Here is a 25,729-nt window from a genome sequence, read left to right as displayed (position 1 = left end):
CTAACAATAAGATGATCCCCTAGAGAATATCAATACTTAGGTCTTTTTTTTTGTTTGTTTGTTTGTTTTTTTATACTGCAGGTTCTTATTAGTCATCAATTTTATACACATCAGTGTATACATGTCAATCCCAATCGCCCAATTCAGCACACCACCATCCCCACCCCACCGCAGTTTTCCCCCCTTGGTGTCCATATATCTGTTCTCTACATCTGTGTCTCAAATTCTGCCCTGCAAACCAGCTCATCTGTACCGTTTTTCTAGGAATACTTAGGTCTTTGCTTTACATATAAGACTCATCAGCTGGGATGCTTCCTGACTCTTTCTTTAGTTTTATCTGCCGCCAGTCCTCACTTTCAGCCAGTTCTTCTGGACGACTTGTAGTGCCTTCCAATGCTCCACGCTTTGTGAGGCTCCTTCGAACTGGAATGTGCTTCCCCCTACTTTCCCCTCCTGGCTCTTCTATTTGTCCAAGAAATAGCTTTCTCTGGTGTTCTGCCTATAACCAGCCCAGAAGCCTTGTATTCCTCTCTCTCATCATGGCGATCACACTGTGCTGTGCTTTTCTACAGAACTAGAAAGTGGCAATGTTGAGCTTTAAGCCCAGGGTGGGCTAGTTAACAGTTAGCCAAAACAGCAACTGAGCACATTGCGTGTAATAGAACTAACCACCCTGAATAGTACTGTACATTTTCTTGTAAGAAAATCAAAACCTTAGGCATAAAATATGATCTCAAAAGCCTTTATGTATCTGGGAGTCAAAACTTCCATTCTCAATTGTTAGCAAGAAGTTACCGATTCTGACCATTGTAACATTTCAAAACCACTGATGCTGCGGACATGTGTAATGATAGGTAGCACACTGTAGAGGCCTACTAAATATTTGCTGAGTGAATAAATGAATAAAATGAGCAGAGTAAGGTAAAAGCCCAAGAAGCCTCAAAAATTATAAGAGTAAGGAACACTTTAATAGATTGAATGAACAATCACCCCACCCAGTGAAAAGTAATTGTTTGTATGAAACCAAATACATCCAGGCAATGTAAACATTATTTCACTAAGAATTTTTATAATATTCTTAGTTAGTATTTCTTCTTTCTTTCTTAGGTATAATTCTCTAAATCATCAGTGCCAACTGAAAAATAACCAGAGTCCCAATGAGTGCAATTATAGGGTTCATTTAATATGGAACATATTCACCCGGTATAATTCATGGGGATAAATTTCCAAACTCATAGTCAGTGAAAAATATAATAACTCATCTTATATCAACTCTAGTAATATTACTGGTCATATACTGATTTTTAAAGGAAATGAGAGGAAACATATAGGTTACCAAATAAATCAGAATGGCATTACATCAGGAATCTAGATTGAAGTGAAGTGTGTATCACAGCCTGCTTTTCATTTGAATTACTTTAAGGCATGTCTTTCTGTCTTCCCCAAATGGTTTGGGGTCCCTGAGTCGCAGGGATTTATGATCTTACCCCACTAGCCTGACTAGGAAAAAAACTCACGTGTCATTTTAGCAGTTGAGTAGATGGATGGATAATTTCTTTACCTACCACACTCACCCTCCAAAATATAGAAACTCCAGGGTAACTCTGATATTTCTTTTGCTGTGCCTCACACTGGAAGCTCACTTAGAAAATAAGCAGAAGCCCTTCAATGGCAACTGTTAGACAGATAGGTACTTACTCTTTTTATATCTCTTATTTTTAGAAGAATGTAAGGCTTAAGAAATTCTTGCTGGAGAAGAAGGAGATTACTTGAATTAGCTCTATGTGTATTAAATAAATTTAATTAATTAATTAAAAAAAAAAAAGTCTTGTTGAACATAAAGAGTAAAGACTGATCACAACCTTCAGTTCCAGCCACTCTGCTAAAAATGTTACATTCAGTTCTGGGCATCAGTTGTATCTTTTAATTAAAAAAAAATAAAAACAGCGCATTCGAGAAGATGCAATAAATTTCAACTCTTGGATTAGCCATTTGCTTGTGGTATTTCACCTCGTATTTGACTAGCAGGTGAAATTAAATACATTTATTTTCAACAATATCCAATTAGTTCCAAGCATATACCCATAAAACTGTGAAGATATACTTTGTGAAAGGTTGCCTTAAATGCAGAGTCACAGAAGTCCACCTAAAAAAAGTGGATTGTACAAAGTAAGAAGAAATTCATTTTAGAACCAATTAATTAATGCCCTAGGAAATCATTTTCCCTTAATATTTTTTACTTGTGTGATTGGGAAGGTAGAAAGAAAACTAGAAAGCATTCAATGTTGTTATACCTAGAACTAGAAAGCTCATGAATATTGTTATATCAAAGATAATATTGAAGACTTCCCTGGTGGTGCAGTGGTTAAGAATCCGCCGGCCAATGCAGTGGACACAGGTTCGAGCCCTGGTCCGGGAAGATCCCACATGCCACGGAGCAACTAAGTCTGTGCGCCACAACTACTAAGCCTGTGCTCTAGAGCCCGAGAGCCACAACTATTGAGCCCTCGTGACACAACTACTGAAGCCCGCGCGCCTCGAGCCCGTGCTCCGCAACAAGAGAAGCCACGGCAAGGAGAAACCCGCGCACTGCAACAAAGAGTAGCCCCCGCTCGCCACAACTAGAAATAGCCCGCGTGCAGCAACGCAGACCCAACGCAGCCAAAAATAAATAAATAAAATAAATAAATTTAAAAAATAATAATACTGAAATGGTGATCTCATTGATTTTTTCGATAGAGCAAATTTTTAAGGTGTAGTGTATTGCTTGTGCAGAGTAACGAGGAAATATTAAAGAGAGCTGAGCTAGATGAATAGGGGTCAGTAGTCAAAGAAAGAGTGAGACACAAAGTGCTCTTAATGTCTCTGATATTTTTCTTTTTCAGAAAGAGATTGGGATTAATGAACACCATTCAAAGGCAGTTCAGGTATTTCACAGAATCATATCCACCCTGGGAGACTGGCTCAAGGGGTATTGGTCCTGGTTTAGCTGTGGAAACAGAGTTCTCATTCAAAATTGTAAATCTGAAGTTTTTCTTTTTCACTGTGATCTTCATTATATATAGGTTGCTTTTCCTGATAAAGGAGGGAATAAAAGTAGGGAGGAATACTAATCTGTTTTGTTGAGATGTTGAAATTTTTCTCAAAAAGATGGAAGAAATTATCATTTTTTTTAAAAGGAAGACAAAACCGGAAGATGCCAGAAGGAAATCAAAATCAGTACCAAGGGAGGTGTGATATGGCAGTTAGGAGGTTCTTCCCATAAACAGTGACTCATGCCTTCTGGAGAAGACACTAGGCTCATGGTTACAACTGAAAACCTGCACTTGCAGCCGCCCATCAGAGGCCATGGGCACCAAGCTCCTGAGAGACACACAGGTAGGGATGACTGGTGATGCTGCTGAGGGCTATAGAGACGAGACGGCTGTTTGTGTAACTGACAAGACCAATGGATGAGTGAGCAGGTTTCCTGGAGGGTGACAGATGTGCTTCTGCGATCTGTCAAGTGTGGCAATCTCTACCCACCACCTCTGATTCATGTTTGAACAAATGATACCACTGGAAGAGACACAGAACCATCTTTAAGTGTTATAAATTCTTGAGCAGGAAAGGGACGGGTGTAGACAGTTATCATGTTAAATTTCTCCTTCCAAAATAAATTTAGGTTTTCACTAAAGTGGGGCAAAGACATTGAACACTTCATGACACTGACGTGTAAATGGCTTAAGATCCTGTGATCTTAGAGAATTACAGGAATCTTAAGATAGCCATATATTAGAAACAGACACTGGTAGACTGAGAAACTTTAAAAATAAATCAGTGAACAACCAATTGGTTCTTAACGTTTAAATAAGAGCATATCCACTTGACAAGTTACGAAGAACCATTTAAAAAGACAAAGAATATTTAGCCACAAGAGAAATGCACTGGAGATGATGGAAAAGCATGCATAAGAGAAAACACTGGTGTGAACAGATGCCACATTAAGATTGAGTGAAACAATGTATGGCGAACATCTGTCCCAGTTCCCAATACTAGGAGGGCATTCTACAAATTTTAAATTAGACAAATTTTAAATTGAATTTAAAGAAGTTATTAGAATGATGATTGTTCATTTGTTTTGCCTACGTTGTGTTTGGTTGGTTTTGGCTTGACAAAGAAAGCATCCCAGGGAATAAAGGGAGAATCTGTGTGCTCCGGGTTTCACAGATTAGAAGTGGAAAAGTGCCAGAGGAAACAAACTGCAAAATCAACTTTTGGGAAGGGGACATGAGAAACACAGGGAGCAAATCACAACACAACTGGAGCTCGGTAACATAAAGGAGAAAAGAATTTGGAGGGGGATAGCGGGATGTCAGAAACTCGCGGGCAGAGGCAGTTAGAGAGCACCAGGCCCAGATAAAAGGAAAGAGAGAAGGGTCAGGGAGTGCTAGCGCCTGCGGCAACCAGGCGGCGAGGGTTAGCGGAGAAGCGCACTGCACATGATCCCAGCAGCGCCACTGAGGACGGGGTCCATCGGAAGACAGCTTAAAAAAACTTGTAAGATGACTTCACTCACTTGATAGGTTTCAGTAGGTCAGAGCAATATCTGTCTCAAATACCAAGAGAAGATACGTTTTACTCAGGCAGTTGAAACAGGGAGAGCACTTACTATGGACACCACCCCACCCCTCCCCCAAATTCATACATTGAAGTCTTAACCCACCATGGGACTGCGTTTGGAGACAGGGCCTTTCAGGAGGTAATTAAGGTTGAATGAGAGCATAATGGTGGGGCCCTAATGGAAGAGGGCTGGTGGCCTTATAAGAAGAGGAAGAGACACACCAGAGAGCTCCCTTTCTGACTGATCACACACAGAGGAAAGGCCATGTGAGGACACAGTGAGAAGGTGGCCATCTACAAGCCAGGAAGCGAGGTGTCACCAGGTATCAACCCAGCTGGCACCTTGATCTTTCATTTCCAGCCTCTAGAACTTTGAGAAAATAAACTTCTGTTGTTTAAGCCACCTAGTCTGTGCCATTTTGTTATGACAACCCTAGCAGACTAATACAGCACCCAAAGGGAGCATATCCCTGAACATGGGGAAGGAGAGTGGTTTCACAGAGGCAAGAAACAAAATTGCAGAGTGCCTTGGTCAGGCACTGTTGCAATCTTGCAGAAAGGAGCTGGGTTTTCTTTGTGATTTGAGCTGTTCCAGCCCCTTGGAACCTGTTCCTGGAACTATCGACTCAAAGAAGGAATTTAGACAGAATGCATAGGTCCTTGGGTATCAGTGAGCAAGGGTAGGGGGTTGTCGGTGGAACTCAGAGGAGAAAAATTTACACTTATATATACACTGGGTGATGTTTGATACTTTACTTCAACTCGTAAGGAAGAGCTTGTTGATAAAATACAAGTGACAGAATCCTTGGAAGAAAACAGGCACATTACCTTATAATTTATCACACCAGGGAGGGAACCCTGAAAACAGGCAAGTGTGGGTTCTAATACTCAGGGGAGGTGATCTTAAAGGCTCACGGAGAAGATGAGTGTATTCCATTTCAAAGAGCAATGGCTTTGGCATCACGAAAGTTGGGTTCAAGTCCGTCCCAGGTTACCCTTCCTTACTCAGTGGCTTTGGAAATACCTCCTACCTCCTAAAGTCCAGTTTCCTAGTCTGTAAAATAGTGATAATAATGTCTGCCCTCCAGGCCTGTGAGGTACACTCCACCACCTTAGAGTCCACAGAGCCCAATGCAAAGGGAATATTTGTCAATATTAATGATAACATACGTCATGTGTGGAAAGCTATGAACTATAAAATAATAGCAATGAAAGTCCCAAATGTTTACCATGAGAAGGAATAAACATGAGAGGAATCTTTAAAAAAATGATGACATTTTACAAGAAAATAATCTTTAAAAATGTGTGCAATTAAAAGAGGAATATACAAGTTCAGAAGTCATTAATGTTTGTCAAAATTACTAAAGGCAATGAAAAACGTTTTGCATATATTTATAGACAAAAGAAGACCAAAGAAGCTGCAGGTACACTCTTTATAAAGTTAATGATGAAAAGAAAAAAAAGAGAAAACTGATTTTATTTTTCTTCTACCCTCCATAAAGGAGAAAAATCTTCAAATGGGAAAATGTAAAATAAAGGAATTGAAGTGCAAGATAGATGAAGGAGTTGAAAATTTCTTCTTGAAATGTGGCAAGAACTTTGTGGTCCAACTTTCCAAATTGAAGGTGATGACCTGGGAGGCCCTACAGAAATGAGGAGGCACACTGATGGCCTGCAAGAGGAAAAATGCTGTTCCAAGTTTATGCTTATGATGTATTTTTGGTTTGCCTGTCCATTGAACATCCTCAATCCAAAAACCTGATAGGGGCTTCCCTGGTGGCTCAGTGGCTAAGAATCCGCCTGCCAACATGGGGGACATGGGTTCGATCCCTGGTGCCGGAAGATCCCACATGCCGGGGAGCAACTAAGCCCATGCGCCACAACTACTGAGCCTGCGCTCTAGACCCCGAGAGACACAACTACTGAACCCACGAGCCACGACTACTGAAGCCCATGCGCCTAGAGCCCATGCACCTAGAGCCCATGTGCTGCAACAAAGAGAAGCCACTGCAATGAGAAGCCCGTGCACTGCAACGAAGAGTAGCCCCCACTAGCCACAACTAGAGAAAGCCCGCGCGCAGCAACGAAGATGCAACACAGCCAAAAATAAATAAATTTATATTTAAAAAATGACCTGATATAGTGGCCTATCAAATGACATTTGCTGTAAATAAAAAAGGAAGCAGAGAGAGAAAGGGAGACATATTTTCTAAAAAATCAGATTTGATACTCTATGATCAGGAATAGGCGAACGCTCAAGGTTCTACTGAATTTCTGTTAGAAGAATGAATAGAGGTGAGGTGGTTTGATCAGGCAAGACTCCACAGAGGAAGGAGGTGAGGCTTGCTTTCAGTAGAAGTTTTCCAGGAGGATTTAGAGGGAGTGATTGAGGGCAATTAGGCAAAGGGAACAGCAGCTGTAAAGACCAGGTGATAGAGGCTAGAGGACACTTGCAGGGGGGCAGGACTGTGAGGGAGAGAAAGCAATTAAGACAGACAAAAGGGGAAAGATAAGCAAATTCAGAGGAGGAAGATATTTGTTTGCTACGCTAATAAGTTTGGACTTAATATACACCTAACAATGAAATACAGCTGAGACAAGATTCGCTTTCATTTTGATAAAAACCTTAAACATTAATTAAAAACATCAATTCATTATGGCAGACACCTAAAAATATGATATATGTGTAGTATTTAAAAATACTGCATGAGTCACAGGAAGTAGTGAGGGAGGAAGGGGACAGCTGCCTCGCAGGTCTCTCAGCCAAATCAACCCTGGCAATCGCAGAGATGACAGATGCCACAGCCAGATCACCCTCACATCCAGGAAAGTGATCACGGAAGGCTCAGTTTCGCTAACTCAGAAAAAGAGGGCGCTGCTGGCATCTTCTCTAGAGAATGTGTCAGTGATTAATGATACTACATACATTCTTCTCATACTAATCTGTTTCATGTTGTGATTTATATATATATATATATATAATAGAGAGAGAGAGAGAGAGAAAGAGGGGGAGAGAGAGAAAGGGGGGGGGAGAGAGAGAGAGACCAGGCAAGCACATATCAAGGCTTTTAAGAGATGAATATGATCATTTACAAGGCCACACCAGCAAACGACTCAGTTTTATGCATCAAGCATAGAAAATTATTGTGATCATGATTTTATTCTTAGTACCCAAAATTCTACATCATATTTTTGGTAGCCTCCTTTTTCTATTTCTGTAGTAGACATTTGACTATGAAATATTTTATCATATTCCATTTTGGGATTAGATCCTATAGGTTGCTATGAATTTAAGAAACCAAAAGTTATCTTCAGTGTTTGCTCCTTGCTTTCTTACATGTATGCTAGTTCTTTTCCCGAATTTTCTCTCTTTTGTGTGTTTTAGGAAGGACTACACATCTTACGATACTTAAAGTTGTGTTATGACATTTTACAAGGCGCATGATGTTTTCTTAACAGTATTATAATACAGGCTCATGTTAAAGTACAACAGTTCAAATAAGCACAGAAATCATACTCACAATGGAACAAAAGAGCCTAATTGAGCAGCTTTATAACCTTGTACAGAATTCCCTCACCACCACTTTAGATAGAATTGCTTTTATTTTAGCAATGTTCTTTTAATTAAGTCCTAAACATCTAAAACATGGCAAATGTAAATATGTATTATAAATCCTTAATTATGAGGACTGCTAAGCATTCATGCAGCTTTCTGCCTTGGAGATAGTTTCTTTCTGTTCAAAATCAGCCAAAATTGAGAAATAAAAGTGAATGGATGTGAAAAATGCAAAACTTTGTTTAGAACGCCCTTCTCCTGGTAGCAGTATCACTTCACCACATTGTCTTCAAGAGTTAAATTATGTTTCAATTTATCTAGTGGCTTTTAAGTCAAAACCTCTCCTGCCATTTTCTGCCTTTGTTGCCATATTCAGAAAGACTAGCACCCTGAGACTGACTAGAAGTTGAGTTAACTGGGGATCCTGAGGTCTTCATGGCCTTTGCCTAGAAAATAAAGCACTTTGGGATCAGAAAAGGGCAACACTGTCCCTCTGCTTGGGATGAGTTTAAACTGGATCCAGAAAGACCTCTTGCTATTTTTAATCCCACATACTGTTTTAAAACTCTACAGGAGACTATTCTGGTATAGTAGCAATAAAATAAAAATCTTATTATGTATCCCAACAATACTTAATTGAAAATGTGCCACCTAGGGGATTGTCTTCCATTTCTCTGCCGACATGGCCTGTTTCCCAGTCCCTATCCACAATATCTTCCAACATATGCATGCACGCTCACGCGCGCACACACACACACACACACACACACACACACACACTGACAATTTCCTCTCAGCAATTCATTTCGCTCTCAGACCACTTTGCATTTAGTTCCCTTCTTCTGTTTGGTTATCTACTGATGAACATATCTTAAAAGACAAACACATATCAATATCTTTGAAAACTAAAGACAAGTCTTGAAGATCTAAATACATACTCAATCTTTTAGAACAAAGCTGTTAGCCCAGAGAGAAACTGAACTTTCTCAAATTTTCTCAAAAATCTCTTTTGGGTCTGATACACAAAGGTAATTTGTTTACATTAACAGGAAAATGCGGGGTTCTCAGCTATGGGCCACAGGGTCAAATGTCTGTTCATTGCCATCCAAGCATCTCCCAACTCCAAGGCTTGCAACAAATTCCTAGGAGAGTTTATCAACGCCCTTCAACGGACATTCAAAAAATATCTCTCGGGACTTCCCTGGTGGCGCAGTGGTCAAGACTCCACGCCAGTTCAGGGGGCCCAGGTTCGATCCCTGGCCAGGGAACTAGATCCCACATGCATGCCCCAAATAAGAGTTCGTGTGCCACAACTAAGGAGCCTGCCTGCCGCAACCAAGACCCGGTGTGAGCAAATAAATAAATAAATATTTTTAAAAAAAATCTCTCTGTAGGTTATAACTTCAGAGTAAGTCTGAATTAACGAAATTACAGGTTGTAGTTTGTCTTAAAACTATACGATAAATGTAATTTAGGAAAGCAGTTGAATTTATATATTCACATGCTGTTTCTAAACTAATGTCGACCTGTGACCTCACTTGTAAGTATCATATTTGCCAGTGAGGGAAAAAAAATGGTTACAGAAACAAATATGTTTTTAATAATTTAGAAACACATAACATCTTATTCTAGAGCACTGCCAAGTAATAAGAAGTACTCAGTAAAAAAAGTAATTAGAGCTGTAGGACAACTGATACATATCACACCCTTTTTTTCCTTTGTGATTTAAAAACCTTAGAGGTAAATTTCTTCACTGTTCTATTAAATACTTATAGCATAAAAAAATTTTATAGTTACTAATTTTAAACTACTTAAAATGTCAAATGTTTTTAGGCTGCACTCACTTTTCCAATTATTACATTGGAATGACTCATTAACTGTAACATAAACGGGCTCATTTTTACCTCCTGTTATGCTATTTCTCTGGTTTTACGACCAGAGTACCACTTTTCCGTGAACCATGACGAAAATGCACTGGGAGAAAAAAAAATGAAGCACATACTCTTCCTCTTCCAAATACCAACTCACCTCAGAAGAACTGAAGTAATAATGACAATTTGTAATGTATTTTGCATGTACATTCTTTACCAGTAAGTAATACCATAGTTTCAGGTCCCATGTATGTGAATACCTTGGCAAAAGACATGCTTGCAAAAACTTTATCCTCTGAAAGTCAATTGGGAAACAAAAATATCTTTACTTGTGCTAATAGCATATCAGATATGGTGTTTACCAACACAGAGTTACCAAGACCCTGGAGTGATCAGCACCGTGGAAGGTCTAAATTCATAGATTATAAACAAGGAATGATAGTTCTAGAAGTCAAATAAATAAACATATGTATACATACATGCCTAACTGAAGCACACAGCCAGACAACAACAGTCTTAGAACTCCTTGAAAAAATTCAAATGCTGGAATCTCAGACATCAAAGTTTCTCCCAAAAAGTAACTAAGAAGATAATCCAATGGTCAATGACATCTCGGTTATTTAGAAATGCATTTATTGTAACTTAGTCTTATGGGTAAACTATCCATTATTTCTCAAGAAATTTTAAACTTTAAAAAAAAACCTCAAAGACTTCAAATTACAATATTAATATTGTGGGTGAATTATTCATTTAAGTATATTCAGTTAATTGAGGCTTTTTGATGAGTTCATTCTTCCTTTAAGGACTTCCAGTGATAAACACAAGTTCTTCTAAAACTCCATAATTTTTTGTCTGCATTTAGTTTAGGGCATTTATTTCTCTTTCTGAGATTTTCCTTTTTATAGGGACCCAAATCAAACTGACCTTAGCATGTGATGCTACAATTCAAGACATGTTTTTAAAGGTCTGTTTGTTAAAGAGTGTTTCTAAAAGTTCCCACCTGAAATACCCATTAAAACAACAATCCATATATTCTATGAGAATTCACCCCACCACCACCAAGAACACAGCTCAGTTCACCTCATGATCATGGTTAATCCATGAAGCATCCCCTATTTTAAGCACATATTCTGTGATGGGTCCGTCCTTCCTTACCATACAGTTAACTTGAAAAACTGCAATAATTCTAAATAAATACTAAACAAGTTACTGAGGCCAAGATTTCTGAATCGATAAAAATGAAAAAATAATTAAGCTAAGCAATAATGGAAACAGCAGGCCACTTAAAAAAAATCAAACTCTGCATTATTTAATATTTCACCAGAAACAGTCACCTACAAATCTGAATACACATATCTGGGATTTATGTAACAATGTTGGATAAATTCTTATTATTCTTCCTACTGTTTTCAGGGACTGGGTCATTCTGTAAACTTTCAGTCACAACAGAGGAAAGGAAAAGATTTTTTTAAAAGGACAGAGAAGGACTTCATAAATAACCTGACTAATCAGTGATATGATTCGTAAGTTGACAACATTAAGGCCCCAATACGATTTATCTGAGGTAAAGGAGATTCAGATTCTAAATACAGTATCAAATTGTGAAAAAGTATTGTAAAAAAGTTCAGAACCATGTAATGCGAGTGTCACTATCCTTTATCATCTATTTACCACAGAGAGTCATGAATCCCATCATCATTCTCCTCCACACCCAGAATAAGTCACATTAAGTAAGCTATATGAGACGGTCCTAGGCTGTCTTTGATCTGGAAATTGGTCTTTTGATAAGACAGAAATCTTCATTAGTTCTGCACCATTGTAAACAGTATTATGAAAAATAAATCATTTTAACATATGGCCATTCATTTGTGGGAAAAAATGCTACAGTGAAATTTCAAGGAAAAGAATTTTTAAAATATTATACCGTATCATATTTTTTAACTTAAACTTTAAAAAAAAAAACACTGTAGTAAACAGTGTAATGTAAATAAAATGAGGCCGCTCATCAGTTCTTGGAAATGAAAATTAAATACAATTCCAAATGGACAAGGCATTTACATAAAAATTAATTATCTTGGCATGAGTAGGTAAAAGGCACCTGCTTAATTATTATGAATTCTCAGTGGGCAGCGCTTAAATGAAAATCTATTTTTCAACTTATTCTAGAAAGTTTGCCAATTTCAGAATTTTTAGGAAGCAGCTACTGTAAAAGTCATAGGGACAAGGACATTCTTCCAGTAAGATGATTTACTTCATACAATCAGTGATTTCAAATGCATGTTCCTTATTAGTATGGAGTGGAATAATTTACACTAATGAAAGTATAAAATAACAACAGAATTTTCATTCAAAATATCTAAGCTGCAATTACTTATACACTTTATTGAACTTCTTATACTAAGGGGATTACTTGAGATTGAAAGTGTCTCTTTAGCAGCCAAAACTGCTGAAACTTTGCAAATAGTTATAAATAATTCATACCCATGGAAATAACAAGATTTCTGAAGAATAATGTCTTTAAGAAGACACATATGAAGAAGATGCTAATGAAGGCTTCTTCTGTTATAGCTCCTGGCAATTGTAGCATTACCTTCAGCACTTCAATTCTTCAGGAATGTATTTGCGTACTAAATAAAGACTAAATTTTATCATAGCAGTATATAATTTATCCACTATCCAGGTCACATCATTATATTATATTGTGTCTTATTTAAGTCAAGGGTCAATGAACTTTTTCTATGAAGAGCTAGAGAGTAAAGAATGTTATTTAGGTCCTTGTATAACGAGAGGGAAATCAATTTTAAGATAATTTTATTGATAAAATTAAAAATATAATAATAATTGAGTATAAATTTTTGCCATACAGGTCTACTAATGAGAAGAATGAACAACTAAGATTTGAATTTCATATAATTGTTTTATGCCACAGAGAATTCTTCATTTAATTTTTTTCAAACATTTCAAAATGCAGTAAATCAACTATACACCAATAAAAATTAATTTTAAAAAATCTGAAAAAAATGTAAAAACCATTCTTAGCTCACAGGCTACTACACAAAACAGGCAGTGGGCTAGATCTGACCCATGGGCCATATTTTACCAACCTCTGAATTAAATATTACATTATCTTACAAGTGACATTATATAATTCTATTAATTTGTTTTCACTGAAAAGGTAAATTAATTCAATCTTGATATAGAGATTGGCTTCCATAAAGGAATTGTTTACATATGATACAAATTCTGACATTAATTTTAGAAGACATAAAAATGTTTTTTACTTAGGTTAAGCACTAGGTATCACGTGGAAGTCATGTGTTCGATTCCTTGTTGGCTATGAGCTGTGTTATCTCCATAGCTGGAGGCTGCCCTTATCAGAAATGATTTGGGATGTATACTATCAGGAAAGGGGAGAATGCACCAGATTGATGAAAACAAATCAGTATTGCTGTTAGAAAAGTGAGTCAAAGTTCAGGCTCACCTTTATATCCAGAGGTCAGCTACTTATGTATTGCAACTCATAATTGTATTTTATCAGTACTTTACTGTTTATATTAGTAATTTTTTGCTATGGAAAAGAATTTGGGTGGGAAGGAGGAGGAAAAGAAGAAAGTTTCTAGAAAGAGGTACAAGGCTGAATTTGAACAATTTGAGAATCTGTCCAGTAGCATTTAGGTGGCATCCCAGAGCCCACAAGAACAATCATCTACTCAAGTCATTACCTTCATCTTTTGTTAATTTTAACATATTCTTTAGTGCTTCTTTCAGGGTAGATATCATACAGCCTTTATTCCAATTATGGAAAGGAAAGCACACAGTGAGAAATTAACTTCTAATTATGTCATTCATAAGCTACTTGTTAAGCATTAAATATTCTCAGAATACCTGAAGCCAGAGAGCTTCCATCACATGATCTGCAAGAGTAAAAATAAAAGCAAAACTCTTAGCTGCCTTACGACTTACACCTTTTCTTCTTTTACAGTGTCCACCCCTCCCCCAACAACGTCTTAATGCTCAGAAGGAAACTGTGGGTTCATAAGAGCAATTTAAAAATAAAGGGACTTCCCTGGTGGCACAGTGGTTAAGACTCCACGCTCCTAAGGCAGGGAGCCCAGATTCGAGCCCTGGTCAGGGAACTAGATGCCACATGCATGCCGCAGCTAAGAGTTCACATGCCACAACTAAGGAGCCGGTGAGCCAACACTAAGGAGCCCACCAGCCGCAGCTAAGCCCCAGTGCAACCAAAATAAATAAATAAATGAAAATAAATATTTTTTAAAAAATAATTTAAAAAAATAAAGAGATGACTCCCTTTTCAGTGCATGTATCTTACTAGCAAGTGAAGAAACCAACAACAGCCTGTGCAGCTTATCAAAGAGCAGCCCTACTAGGAGGATCTGTCTCTAAACTTTCACAGAAGGAACCCTTCAATATAATAACACCTTGACCAGAACAAGGAGGAAAGACCTGGGGCTGGTTCAATGCTTTTGAAATGTCAGGTAGGGTGCTAATAGCCAAAGAATGTGGTCCATTCAACGTTTTCCATCTTTAGTCAGAAGAGGAGTCAGCAGTCACCAAAGATGTATAAGCACATGCATCTAGTGGTTTATGCATCTTTATATAAATATATACATATGTTCACACACACACACATAGATACACATGAACATGTATGTGTGTGTGTGTTTGCACAGAAACCTTCTAACGTAAAGTTACCCTGTTGATTAATTAGATCAACTAACATTCAAATTAAAGTGTACCTAATCCCTGAGCTGTCCCTGGTGTACAGAGTCCTGTCCCATGAAAGCTTTCATACTGGCGGCCTTGGGCAGTCTTGGGCCGACTCAGTGGACAGCAGATTTGCTCCTGGTGAATCAGCTGTAAATAGATAGAGGGAAAATGTCTTTGTATTCACCCGAGAGACTGACCTTTAATTTCCTTTATTTTTATTCAGTTCTCCCTGACTTTAATATTGGTGTTCAAGATTGATTCATGTTTTAATATAAAGTCTTGTCCAAAAGAATTACTGGAGCTATTATAATACTTTAAAAACACTTATGCTGGTTGATGGTCACTTGTCACTACGCTGAATTACAACCTTGCTGGTAAACATATAGACTTGTTCCTCCAAAAAAGATACAACACATGGAGTACCATGACTTGGTAATAAGTACCTTGCTTTCTTTCCCTCCCACAAAATACTAATGAAATAAAACTTGGGAAATGAATTTTTTCTTTTATATCTACTGCTGCAAATCATACTGTCAATGTGATAGTAACAAGAAATTACTAAATGCACCTTTAATTATCTGAAGTCATTTAACTGCATTTATGACACTTTAAGAACAGTCAACTCTTAAAACATATGGTAACCAAGAATTCCAACTTTAATATTTAAATGTTCCTAATAATTTAAAATGCTATAGGTTCTTTAATCAAATGTTTAAAAGAGCATTAAACTACTTCCTGAAGAATAAACCAAGGCTGAAAGAATACAGAATCAGGATTGAAATTTTAAGTGTCAGGAGAGGCCCAGCCAGAGCTCAGCATCCATGAATATTCTGCTCTCCTCAGATCTTCTCAGCAGCTCAACTTTCCTTTGAAGAAGATATATTACAAAGAAGCTATTGAATGTCGATCTGCCTTTTACTGGACTTCAAGAAAATAAACAAATGTAAACAACTAATAGCCCAGTCAGTCACATTAATCAATGATAAACTCAAACAGTCAGCGTATTGGAAAGACAAGACCGCCTCTAGGCCAGACTTAAGCTCTGCTTTTCTTAAGGGAAGGATGCTTCAAATGATGTGCTTTACATTGTAAGAGTGACCTCTAGCGCTTCCTTTTTTGTTGAACTTCGGTAGTTGGACGATGAATTACTTATGCATTTTCTACAAAACTTTCTCTCTGTGTGTGTGGGGGGGGGTCTGTGTTGTTATTGTTTGTTTGTTGTAGTGTTGGTCAAATGCTACTATTACAGCATTCCAAGATCTTGATTAGGTGAAAATATGCACATTTTATTGACTCATGGGATTCTTACACCCCCAAATTAAAACAGAAGCTAAAACACAGTGCAGCATCCGAATGAAGTTCTCTTCTTTCAGAGTGATAGATATACCACACCATTAAGTGAGCTAATACTGAATGGAAGCACGGAATCACAGCAGCCATTCAATGTAAATGAGCATTTGGCTTGTGCCAGTAAGGTCATTTATAATGTTCTTCCCACATCAGAGTGCTTTAGTGCACTCAAGCGATGTGCCATAGCAAATGCCTGGTTACTGGCTTATTTGTGTCCCCCAAACCTAAACCTGCTTGAACAGTAGTGACATAAATTCCTGATCAGGCCTCATAGCCCTTTCTTGAAAAGCAGATGAGCTTTTCCTTTAAAGTCCAAGAAAGAGAGAAAAAGTTGTATTTGCTGAGCTTGTTGATCATTCATCAGGGAGGGGGAAATTCTCCCGTTTAGAGATTTTAGGCCAAATGTAACTTTTAAAACTTTTCCTTATCTCTAATAAAAAGTGGATGAAGGGGCTTCTGTCAAATTATTTTGGATGACACTTAAATTAGAAATAAGGTCTTAATAAATCTTCCCTGGGACCATTAACTCAGAATCAGAATATTCAATCACAAATTTATAAAGTTAAAAATTCAAGAATAATACTTTTGAAAAAAACACCTGAATGTATTTCTTTAAGCAAGATGTAGGAATCAAGCCCCCTCTTTCAGTAGTGTTCAAGTCTCATTCCGGTGGCAGTGAGGGCACAATTCCTAATATTGAGGTTCACCTCTACCAATTCTGCCCCTGAATTCTGCAGTACATTTCAGTTATTATCCGGGCATCATTTTAAAGATGCAGCCAGCTATCAGTCTGCCAAATTGCAAACTTCAGAAATCTAAGCTAATGTAGCATAATGTAAAGTCTGCCAGTTGTTTTTCTGTTAGACATAATTCCAATAAAATTCAGTAAACCTAAAAAAGGGAAGAAACGAAGACATTCACAGGCTATTCCATGATTAAGATGACGATTTAATGTTTTACTAGAACTTGAGTGTTCTCAATGAATACAGAAAGACAAGAGGACAAGATTCTGCTCATAGACAAAAAGAGAAATGATACTTTGCATATTCTGACCAGACCAAGAGGAAAGACATGTGTAAACCCAGTCGAATTTGCAAGATTTTAAGTGATGCTTCATTTATAGCAATATGCTTTGCAGCAATTCCAGCTGCAAATAATAATCATAAAAAACAACAGAATTAAAGTTTTGCAGAGAGGCCCCCTTCAAGTTTTAAATCATTTGCTGTATACTTACGGGAATTCCCAGCTAAAACCCTGTTCCAGTTTGGAGTAGATAACAGAAGTAGCGTCTTGAGAACAGCTCCGGTGACAGACCCCATGTTCACATTTATTGGACTCCCCCAAAAGATCTTGAGTGGGCTCTCCGAGGGCTCCAGTCCTGCTCTCAGTCTCTCTCCCAGCTCTGTCTGGATTTTCAGCACCTCTGGGTCTCTTGGTCTCTCTTCCTCCTCCTCTTCCTTCCCTCTCTCTCTCTCTCTCTCACACACACACAAACACACACACCACAGCCCTGACTGCTCACTGAAAAGCGCTCAGCATCTTTCCGAACGAGCATCCACACTGCCGAGGCCACGCCCACTCCTCGCAGCCGTGGTCCCAGAAATTGGCAGCAGCAGCGTCCCTCCTCCAAATTCACAGCAGCGCTCAGAGCTCCGCCGTGCGCTGCGCTGCTGATGAAAGCTGCACTTGGAGGCGAGGCCTGCCGCTCCTGGGCCTCCTCGGGGCTCCCTCCCCTCTCCTCTATTCTTCAATAATCCTTAACCCTTTTCTCCCCTCTGGAGACGTCCGTTGTGGGAGGGGCGAGGCGGTGGAGCCTCCTGATTTTCTGGAGGTCTTGCCTTCAGCAGAGCCAGTCAACATACTGAGCTAATTCCTGATTATCCGGGAGTGCATCCAGGTAAAATTGTGTTTTGTTTCAAAACAAAAGCATAAAATGAGACAGAAATAACTAAGCAGCATTGGTAAATTGTAGCTAAAACTGTCCTTGGGGAAAATACTTGCTGTTGTTTTTCTCTGTTTATATAAAATTATCCTCTTCAGCTATGGTGCCAGGATTTTATTATGGAAATGCCTCACAAGGAAACAGACATTCCTGTTTGGCAGATATTTAAAATCATCTAGTAATAGTCTGCAAGAAATTAACATTTCTTATTTTAGTGCATCAGGAGTACAAATCCACAAACTGAATGCTTTGGATAGATCTATTTTGATGAATGCTTCAGGCTGTGAATACACAGTGGCATTCTACAATCAAATTCTTTAATAATAATTCCCAAAAGGCCCAAAAATAAAAATGATGGGATAGTGAAGAAAGGGAACCCCCCCAAAACACACACACACACACACACACACACTCACACCAAACCTCCTAAACAATATAAAGATGTAATTCAAATGGCCTAAAGGAGAGAGGAGTGGAGTTGAATTCAGAAGATCACCAGCTACAGAAGAATTGCTCTTCAAATGGCTGATCCATGGATACTGCCAGTTCTTGAATAGAATATTAAAATATTTAAATAATGGAGCCAGTATCACATAGTGATAAGTGTATAACATGGTGTCATAGAAGGATAAATCAGCTCTTCAAAATAAATGTCAAGATATTTAACTTAGAATGTGCTAAATTTTATAACAATAGGAACACTGAGGTTCTCAAGCACTTCTTGGTGATAACAAGTTAGAAGAAACATAAGCATTCAGCAGCAGCAACCTTGCTATAGAATGAATGAAATAAGGGGGAAATGACAGAAGCATTCACCATAAGAGCTAGCTCTTGCCTACAAACAAAGCAGAATAGATATTTTTAATTTCCCTATTTTGCAGATGAGAAAAGAAGAACAGGGAATTTAAATGATTTGAGGAGATCATAGAGTTAGTAAATAAAGCACTGAGGATTGAACTTTGTTTTTCTGACCCCAGTTTTACTGCTCTCACCCTAGGACTTGCTGCCCTTCACATAAGAGTACAGCTCCTTCCTGACCTCTGTCAAAGGCAGTGAAAACCTGAAGCCCTTAAAAAAAAAAAAAAAAAAAAGAAAGCAGAGGAAAAGAAAGGTCCTTGTTCGAGTGTTTACTCTGTATTTCTAGGCCTATATCATTTTCAAACATAATATGTTAAGCAAAAGCAGATATAAATTGACAATTTCTGTTAAGTAATTATTGAAGGGGATTAAACATTGTTGAACACATATGCCACTTGTTATCTAATTAAATTATTATAGCAATCTTTGAGGGAAATATCATTGTGCCCATTTAACAGACGAATAGATTGAGCCTCAGCAAAGTTAAGCAGTATGTCCAAAGTGCCACGGTGAGTAGGCTCAGTATTCTGGTCTGCAAGTATTTCCTTCAATGACTCCACACAGAGGGAACAGGTCTCAGGCTCTCCAGAAGAGAAAAGTTGTCTTCCTTTTAAAACTTTATACTTAAAATTGTTCCCATAAAATAAATTAGAGAATGCATTTTAAAAGGATCAGTACACATATCAAAAAGGAAAAATAATTGAACCTTTCATGGCAATAATAACTTCTTTAGGACAAAGTGTAAATTTTCATAGCAACCGTTAAAGATGGATTTTTCCATATCAATGGGCTATGGTAATAGAATGAGTTGGAGGCTGGCAACCTGAGTATTTCATACCTGAAATACCTGAGTATTTCAAGCCATTGTACCACCAGACCCTGCCTGATGGCCACAGAGGAGAGAGAGCCACATGGACCACATGATGCAGTGGAGAGAGTTTAGACATTATAAACAGAGAAGCCCAGATATGAATTCAGCTTTCACTGTGGTTCTGATTAAACGACTCATTTACTCTGGTCTTCGATTTCCTTTTCTTAAAAAGTAAGAGAATAATGACTAAAGAGCCATTGTGATATAATGTGTGACAACCCCCCACTGAGTGCCTAACACTTAGTGGGTCTGCAATTACTCACTGGCCTTAGATATCTGCATTCTGACTGTACAGAGTAGTGGTTTGAGCAGGCAGTGTTGGAGTCTGGTAGCCCAGGTTCAAGGTCTGCTCCAGCGCCACCTCCAACCAGCCCGCCCTTGAGCAAGCTGCATATCATCCCTGATTCTTAGTTTTCTCATCTGTGAACCAAGGACAGGTAGAGTATCACCCTCATGGCTGAGACAATGCTTGTAAAGTGAAAGCCCCTGAGAGTTAGACAATCAATGTTGTTCTTGTAATCATTGTATTATTACAGCTCACTTTGCACAGATGAGAAATCTGAGGAGGAGAGGAATTACGGACTTGCCAGAGGGACATGACTCATTGGTGGCAGAAAAGGGATGGTCACCAAGACCTACTGACTTGTGCTTGTTTTCTTGCTCTCTACCATTAAGAGTGGTGCTTAATGTCAGGGAGGAAAAAAAAAAAAAAGGAGTCTGAATGGGAAAAATCAGAGAAGTGTAGAGACCTAATTTTGCACATTACTGTACTGCTGATTCAGACGTCACAAATCATTTCTCCCTGTGTATGCATTTGTGGTTATATTTTCAACCGATTAAGATAAAAACAACTGCTGGTGCTTCAGGTTTGGCGTATGCATATTATGGGCCAGACCCTGCCTGAGAAAGCATTATAAATCAAACCAAAATGTTCCAATTTGTAAAATAAGGCTTTCAATTTCCTCTTGGTACAACTTGCCAGAGAACTGTATGACCCACCACAGTGTGCATAGAGGCTCCTGGACTGTCCTTTGGATTGGAAAAGGATCATCGGGTCATAGTGGAACAAAGTCACATCAAAAGACTAGAAAGAGATTAAGATGCAACTCCTTTGTTTCTCTTATTCATGTGAATTGTGTTATCTGGTGCCTGAACCTCTTAATTGGTTTCTGGATTTCTTACAAAGGCAACTGGTTTGTGGATGTCTCCCTAGGGGAAGAAGAGGCTGGGCTTCCTATTCTGCAATTTTGTTGATGTTGCTACTCAAAATTTATTCTTTTTGTGATTTATGAGAAATATATTTTGGTCATCTGAATGACCAAATATATTTTTCTTATATATATGCTTGGTCTTCCTCCACAGTTTCTGGCTCAGGACCTCCCCAAACCTTGGAATTTCCTAAGTGTAGACAGTGGTAAAGGTGTCTTGTGATATGTGAATAGGTGACTTTTAGAAGCACCTAAGGATGGGGGCTGGTTGCCAGGAGAACCAATCATGTGGTTAGAGGATTGGAACTTTCAGTCCCACCCCCTGACCTCCAGGGAGAGAAGGGGGCTAGAAGTTGAATCAATCATGCCTATGTAATTAAAGCTTCCATAAACATTCAAAAGGACAGGATTCTGAGAGCTCCTAGGTTGGTGAACACGTGGCGATGCGGGGGCAGTGGTGCTCCTGGAGGGGGCATGGAAGCTCCATGGCCATCCCCATACCTTGCTCTAATGCATCTCTTCCTTCTGATTGTTCCTGAGTTATATCCTTTTATAATAAACCATTGACCTAGTAAGTAAAATGTTTCTCTGAGTTCTGGGAGCCACTCTAGCAAATTAATTGAACCCTCCTTGGGAACCTTGAACCCTTCATGGGAACCTCTGATTTATAGTTGGTCAGTCAGAAGCACTGGTGAAAAACCTGGACTCGTGACTGGAGTCTGCAGTGGGGACAGGATGACAGTCTTGTAGGCTGAACCCTTAACCTGTGGAATCTGATGCAATCTCTGGACACTCTGCTGGTGTCTGAGAATTGCGTATTGGTGTGGGGGACCCCACACACATTGAAATTGGTCTCAGAAACCTATTTATGAGGTAAGAACATTTTTGCCAAAAGCCCCTTCCCAAATATATTTATATTGGATATAAACAATGTTTTCTTTGCCCTAACAGTCAACATATAAGAATATTCATTGTCACTGTTGGGATTGAAACTTTATCAAGTTAATATTTTATTAATGGCATTTACTTTTATTTTGCATTACATTTTCAGGTAAGGGACTTGACATTCTGTAACATAAATGCACTTTTCACGAGTGATCTTTATATTGCCCTAAGTGTTACTATTTTGTTTTCCCTTTTAATCAGTATGTTACAAATAGGGTAAGTGATGACTTCCATATAACACACATATTGAGTTTTCAAGTTTGCAAACACCCAAAGCTCTAGCAGGTGCACTTTTCCTATTAATATCTCACTTGACACAACCCTTACATAATAAAGACAATTTGCAAATAAAGATACAAATTATAGGCAACACTGGCTACTCTCTTCAGAAGATTACATTGGGTTGGCCAAAAAGTGCCTTCGGTTTTTAAGTAAAAATAAAAGACACATTTTTCATTTTCACCAAGAACTTAATTGAACAGCATATTCACCATTTTGTTCCACTACCTTCTGCCATTTTTCAGGCAACTTCATAATTCCATCTTCCCAAAACTTTTTATCTTTTTGAGCAAAGAACTGTTCCAGGTACCTTTTACAGTCTTTCAGATAATAGAAATTTTCTCCATTAAGGTAATTTTGTAAAGACTGAAATAAATGGAAATCCAAAGGTGCAATGTCTGGTGAATACGGTGGATGAATCAGAACTTTCCAGCCAAGCTGTAACAGTTTTTACCTGGTCATCAAAGAAACATGCAGTCTTGCGTTATCCTGATAGAAGATTGTGTGTTTTCTGTTGACTAATTCTGTATGCTTTTTGTAAAGTGCTGCTTTCAGTTGGTCTAATTGGGAGCAGTACTTGTTGAAATTAATCATTTAGTTTTCTGGAAGCTTATAATAGAGGACTCACTTCCAATCCCACCATATACACAACATCACCTTCTTTGGATGAACACCTGCCTTTGGTGTGGTTGGTGGTGGTTCATTTCACTTGCCCCATGGTCTCTTCCGTTCCAATTATTGTACAGTATGCACTTTTCATCGCCCGTCACAATTTGTTTTAAAAACAGAACGTTTTCATTACGTTTAAGTAGAGAATCACATGTGGAAATACCATCACGAAGGTTTTTTTTGCTTAACTTATGTGGAACCCAAACATCAAAGCGATGAACATAACCAAGCTGGTGCAAATGATTTTCAACGCTTAATTTGGATACTTCGAGTATGTCGGCTATCTCCCACGTGGTATAACGTTGATTGTTCTCTATTAATGTCTCGATTTGATCGCTATCAACTTCAACTGGTCTACCTGACCATGGAGCATCATCCAGTGAGAAATCTCTAGCATGAAATTTTGCAAACCACTTCTGACATGTTCGATCAGTCACAGCGCCTTCTCCATACACTGCACAAATCTTTTTTTGCATTTCAGTTGCGTTTTTACCTTTCTCGAACTAATAAAGCATGATATGCCGAAAATGTTGCTTTTTTTCTTCCATCTTCAATATTAAAATGGCTACACAAAAATTCACCAATTTTGATGTCTTTTTTTAAATGCTCACTGATATGATAGCTGTCACGTACAATCTAACAAAATTGTTTCGAATGAAGTTAAAGACAACTAAGTGCTACTAGAGCCATCTTACGGAAAAAACCAAACGAACCTTTTGGCCATCCCAAATACATCTGCATGTCATACATAGTTTGTATAATTCAACAAGATTTAAAATGAGATATAGTTTTCAATAGGAAGTATTAAGGAGTCTCAGATATCATTCTGATTAAAATACTGTACAGTGAGTGTGATGTCGTTAATGACTTTTGAAAGTCTCTATTTTTAAATGTTATTTTTAATATTTTAAATACTTAATTTAAATTTATTATTTTTAATAAAAATAAATTTTAATGTAAAAACTTTTAGATTTATAGAAGAATTACAAAGCTAGTACAGAAAGTTTCCATTTACCCTCCCCTCCACCCCCCGACACACACACAGTTTCTCCTATTATTGATATCTTATATTAGTTTTGGTACAATTGTTATAATTAATGAGTCAACACTGGTATATTATCATTAGCTAAAAGTTCACATCTTACTAAGATACCCTTCATTTTTCCTAATGTACTTTATGCATTCTAGGATCCCATCCAGGATACTACATTACATTTAGTATTTGTGCCTCATTAGGATCCTTTTGGCTATAACTGTTTCTCAGGCTTTCCTTATTTTCCTTATTTTTTAAAATTATTTTAACAGTTTTGAGGCATACTGGTCAGCTGTTTTGTACAATGTTCTGTATTGGTATTTGTCTGTTGTTTTTCTCATGATTAAACTGTGATGATGAGTTTTGGGGGGAAAGGCTATGGAGGTAAAGTGCCATTCCCATCACACCATATCAAGAGTACATACCGTTAATGTGAGTTATCATTGATGACGTTGACCTAGATCACTTGGAGAAGGAAGTGTCTGTGTTTTCCCCGCTGTCAGGTTACTCTTTTTTTCATCCTTTCTTTGGAAGCAAGGCACCATATGCACACCACATTTAAGGAATGAGGAATTATGTTCCACCTACTTGAGGGCAGAGTATCTATATCTATCTATCTATCTATCTATCTATCTATCTATCTATCTAGTAAAAGTATATACTAATATACTAATAGTATATTTACTAATAGTAACTATATATACTGTATATATTTGGAATTCTTCCACATGACAGATTTGTCTATTCTCCCAATTTATTTATTTAATCAATCATATGGACTCATGGATACTTTTGATATATGTTAGCTTATAATCCAATATTATTTTACTTTGTTGCTGAAATTGTTCCATCTTTAGATGAAAAGGCTTCCATCAGTATCCCTTTTAATTGGATCCTGTGTCCTTCTGACATACCTCCATCACTGTGTGTGTCTGTGCTTGTGCACACAAGCACACTTTAGCACTTCCTTAATTTCTGGCACTATAATATTCTCTAAGCTTATCTTTTTTTTATTTTAGTTTTTTTTAAATAATTAATTTATTTTTATTATTTATTATTATTTATTTATTTTTGGCTGCGTTGGGTCTTCGTTGCTACGCCCGGGCTTTCTCTAGTTGCGGCGAGCTGAGGCTGCTCTCCGTTGCAGTGCGCGGGCTTCTCATTGCAGTGGCTTCTCTTGTTGCGGAGGACGGGCTCTAGGCATGCGGGCTTCAGTAGTTGTGTCTTGCAGGCTCTAGAGCGCAGGCTCAGTAGTTGTGGCACATGGGCTTAGCTGCTCCGCGGCATGTGGGATCTTCCCGGACCTGGGCTCGAACCCTTGTCCCCTGCATTGGCAGGCAGATTCTTAACCACTGGACCACCAGGGAAGTCCCTTTCTTTTAGTTTTTAAAAGATTTCATTTTTAGGGCCGTTTTAGGTTATACAACAAAATTGAGGGACTTCCCTGGTGGTCCAGTGGTTAAGACTCCACACTCCCAATGCAGGGGGCCCAGGTGCAATCCCTGGTCAGGGAACTAGATCCCACATGCCACAACTAAGACCCAGCGCAGCTAAATAAATAAATAAAATTTTTTTTTAAAGTTGAGAGAAAGGCACAGAGATTTCCCATATACCCTGTACCCCCTTATGCGCATAGCTTCCCCCAGTGTCAACATCAGACACTGGAGGGGTACATTTGTTACAAAAGATGAACCTACACTGACACATCATAATCACATAAAGTCCACAGTTTACTTTAGAATTCACTCTTGGTCTTGTACATTCTGTGGTTTAGACAAATGTATAATGACATATATCCATCATTATATTATCAT

The 25,729-nt window shown here is 38.2% G+C and overlaps 1 protein-coding gene across 2 annotated transcripts in view; it reads right to left on the bottom strand.

Annotated features, from left to right (window-relative positions):
* Positions 1 to 17,676, bottom strand: part of CNTNAP4 (contactin associated protein family member 4) — a 257,943-nt gene extending 240,267 nt beyond the window's left edge. For both annotated transcript variants that reach the window (XM_036835023.1, XM_036835024.1), the window contains exon 1: positions 17,345 to 17,676. In XM_036835023.1, coding sequence (XP_036690918.1) covers positions 17,345 to 17,429 — 85 coding nt within the window. In that variant the 5' untranslated portion in view covers positions 17,430 to 17,676. The remainder of the gene's footprint in view (positions 1 to 17,344) is intronic.
* Between the last annotated feature and the right edge of the window lie 8,053 nt (positions 17,677 to 25,729).

The sequence above is a fragment of the Balaenoptera musculus genome, chromosome 19, assembly GCF_009873245.2.
Source record: "Balaenoptera musculus isolate JJ_BM4_2016_0621 chromosome 19, mBalMus1.pri.v3, whole genome shotgun sequence".
Taxonomy (NCBI): Eukaryota; Metazoa; Chordata; class Mammalia; order Artiodactyla; family Balaenopteridae; genus Balaenoptera; species Balaenoptera musculus.
Note: the sequence above shows the minus strand (reverse complement) of the source record. Positions and strands in the feature narration are given on the sequence as shown.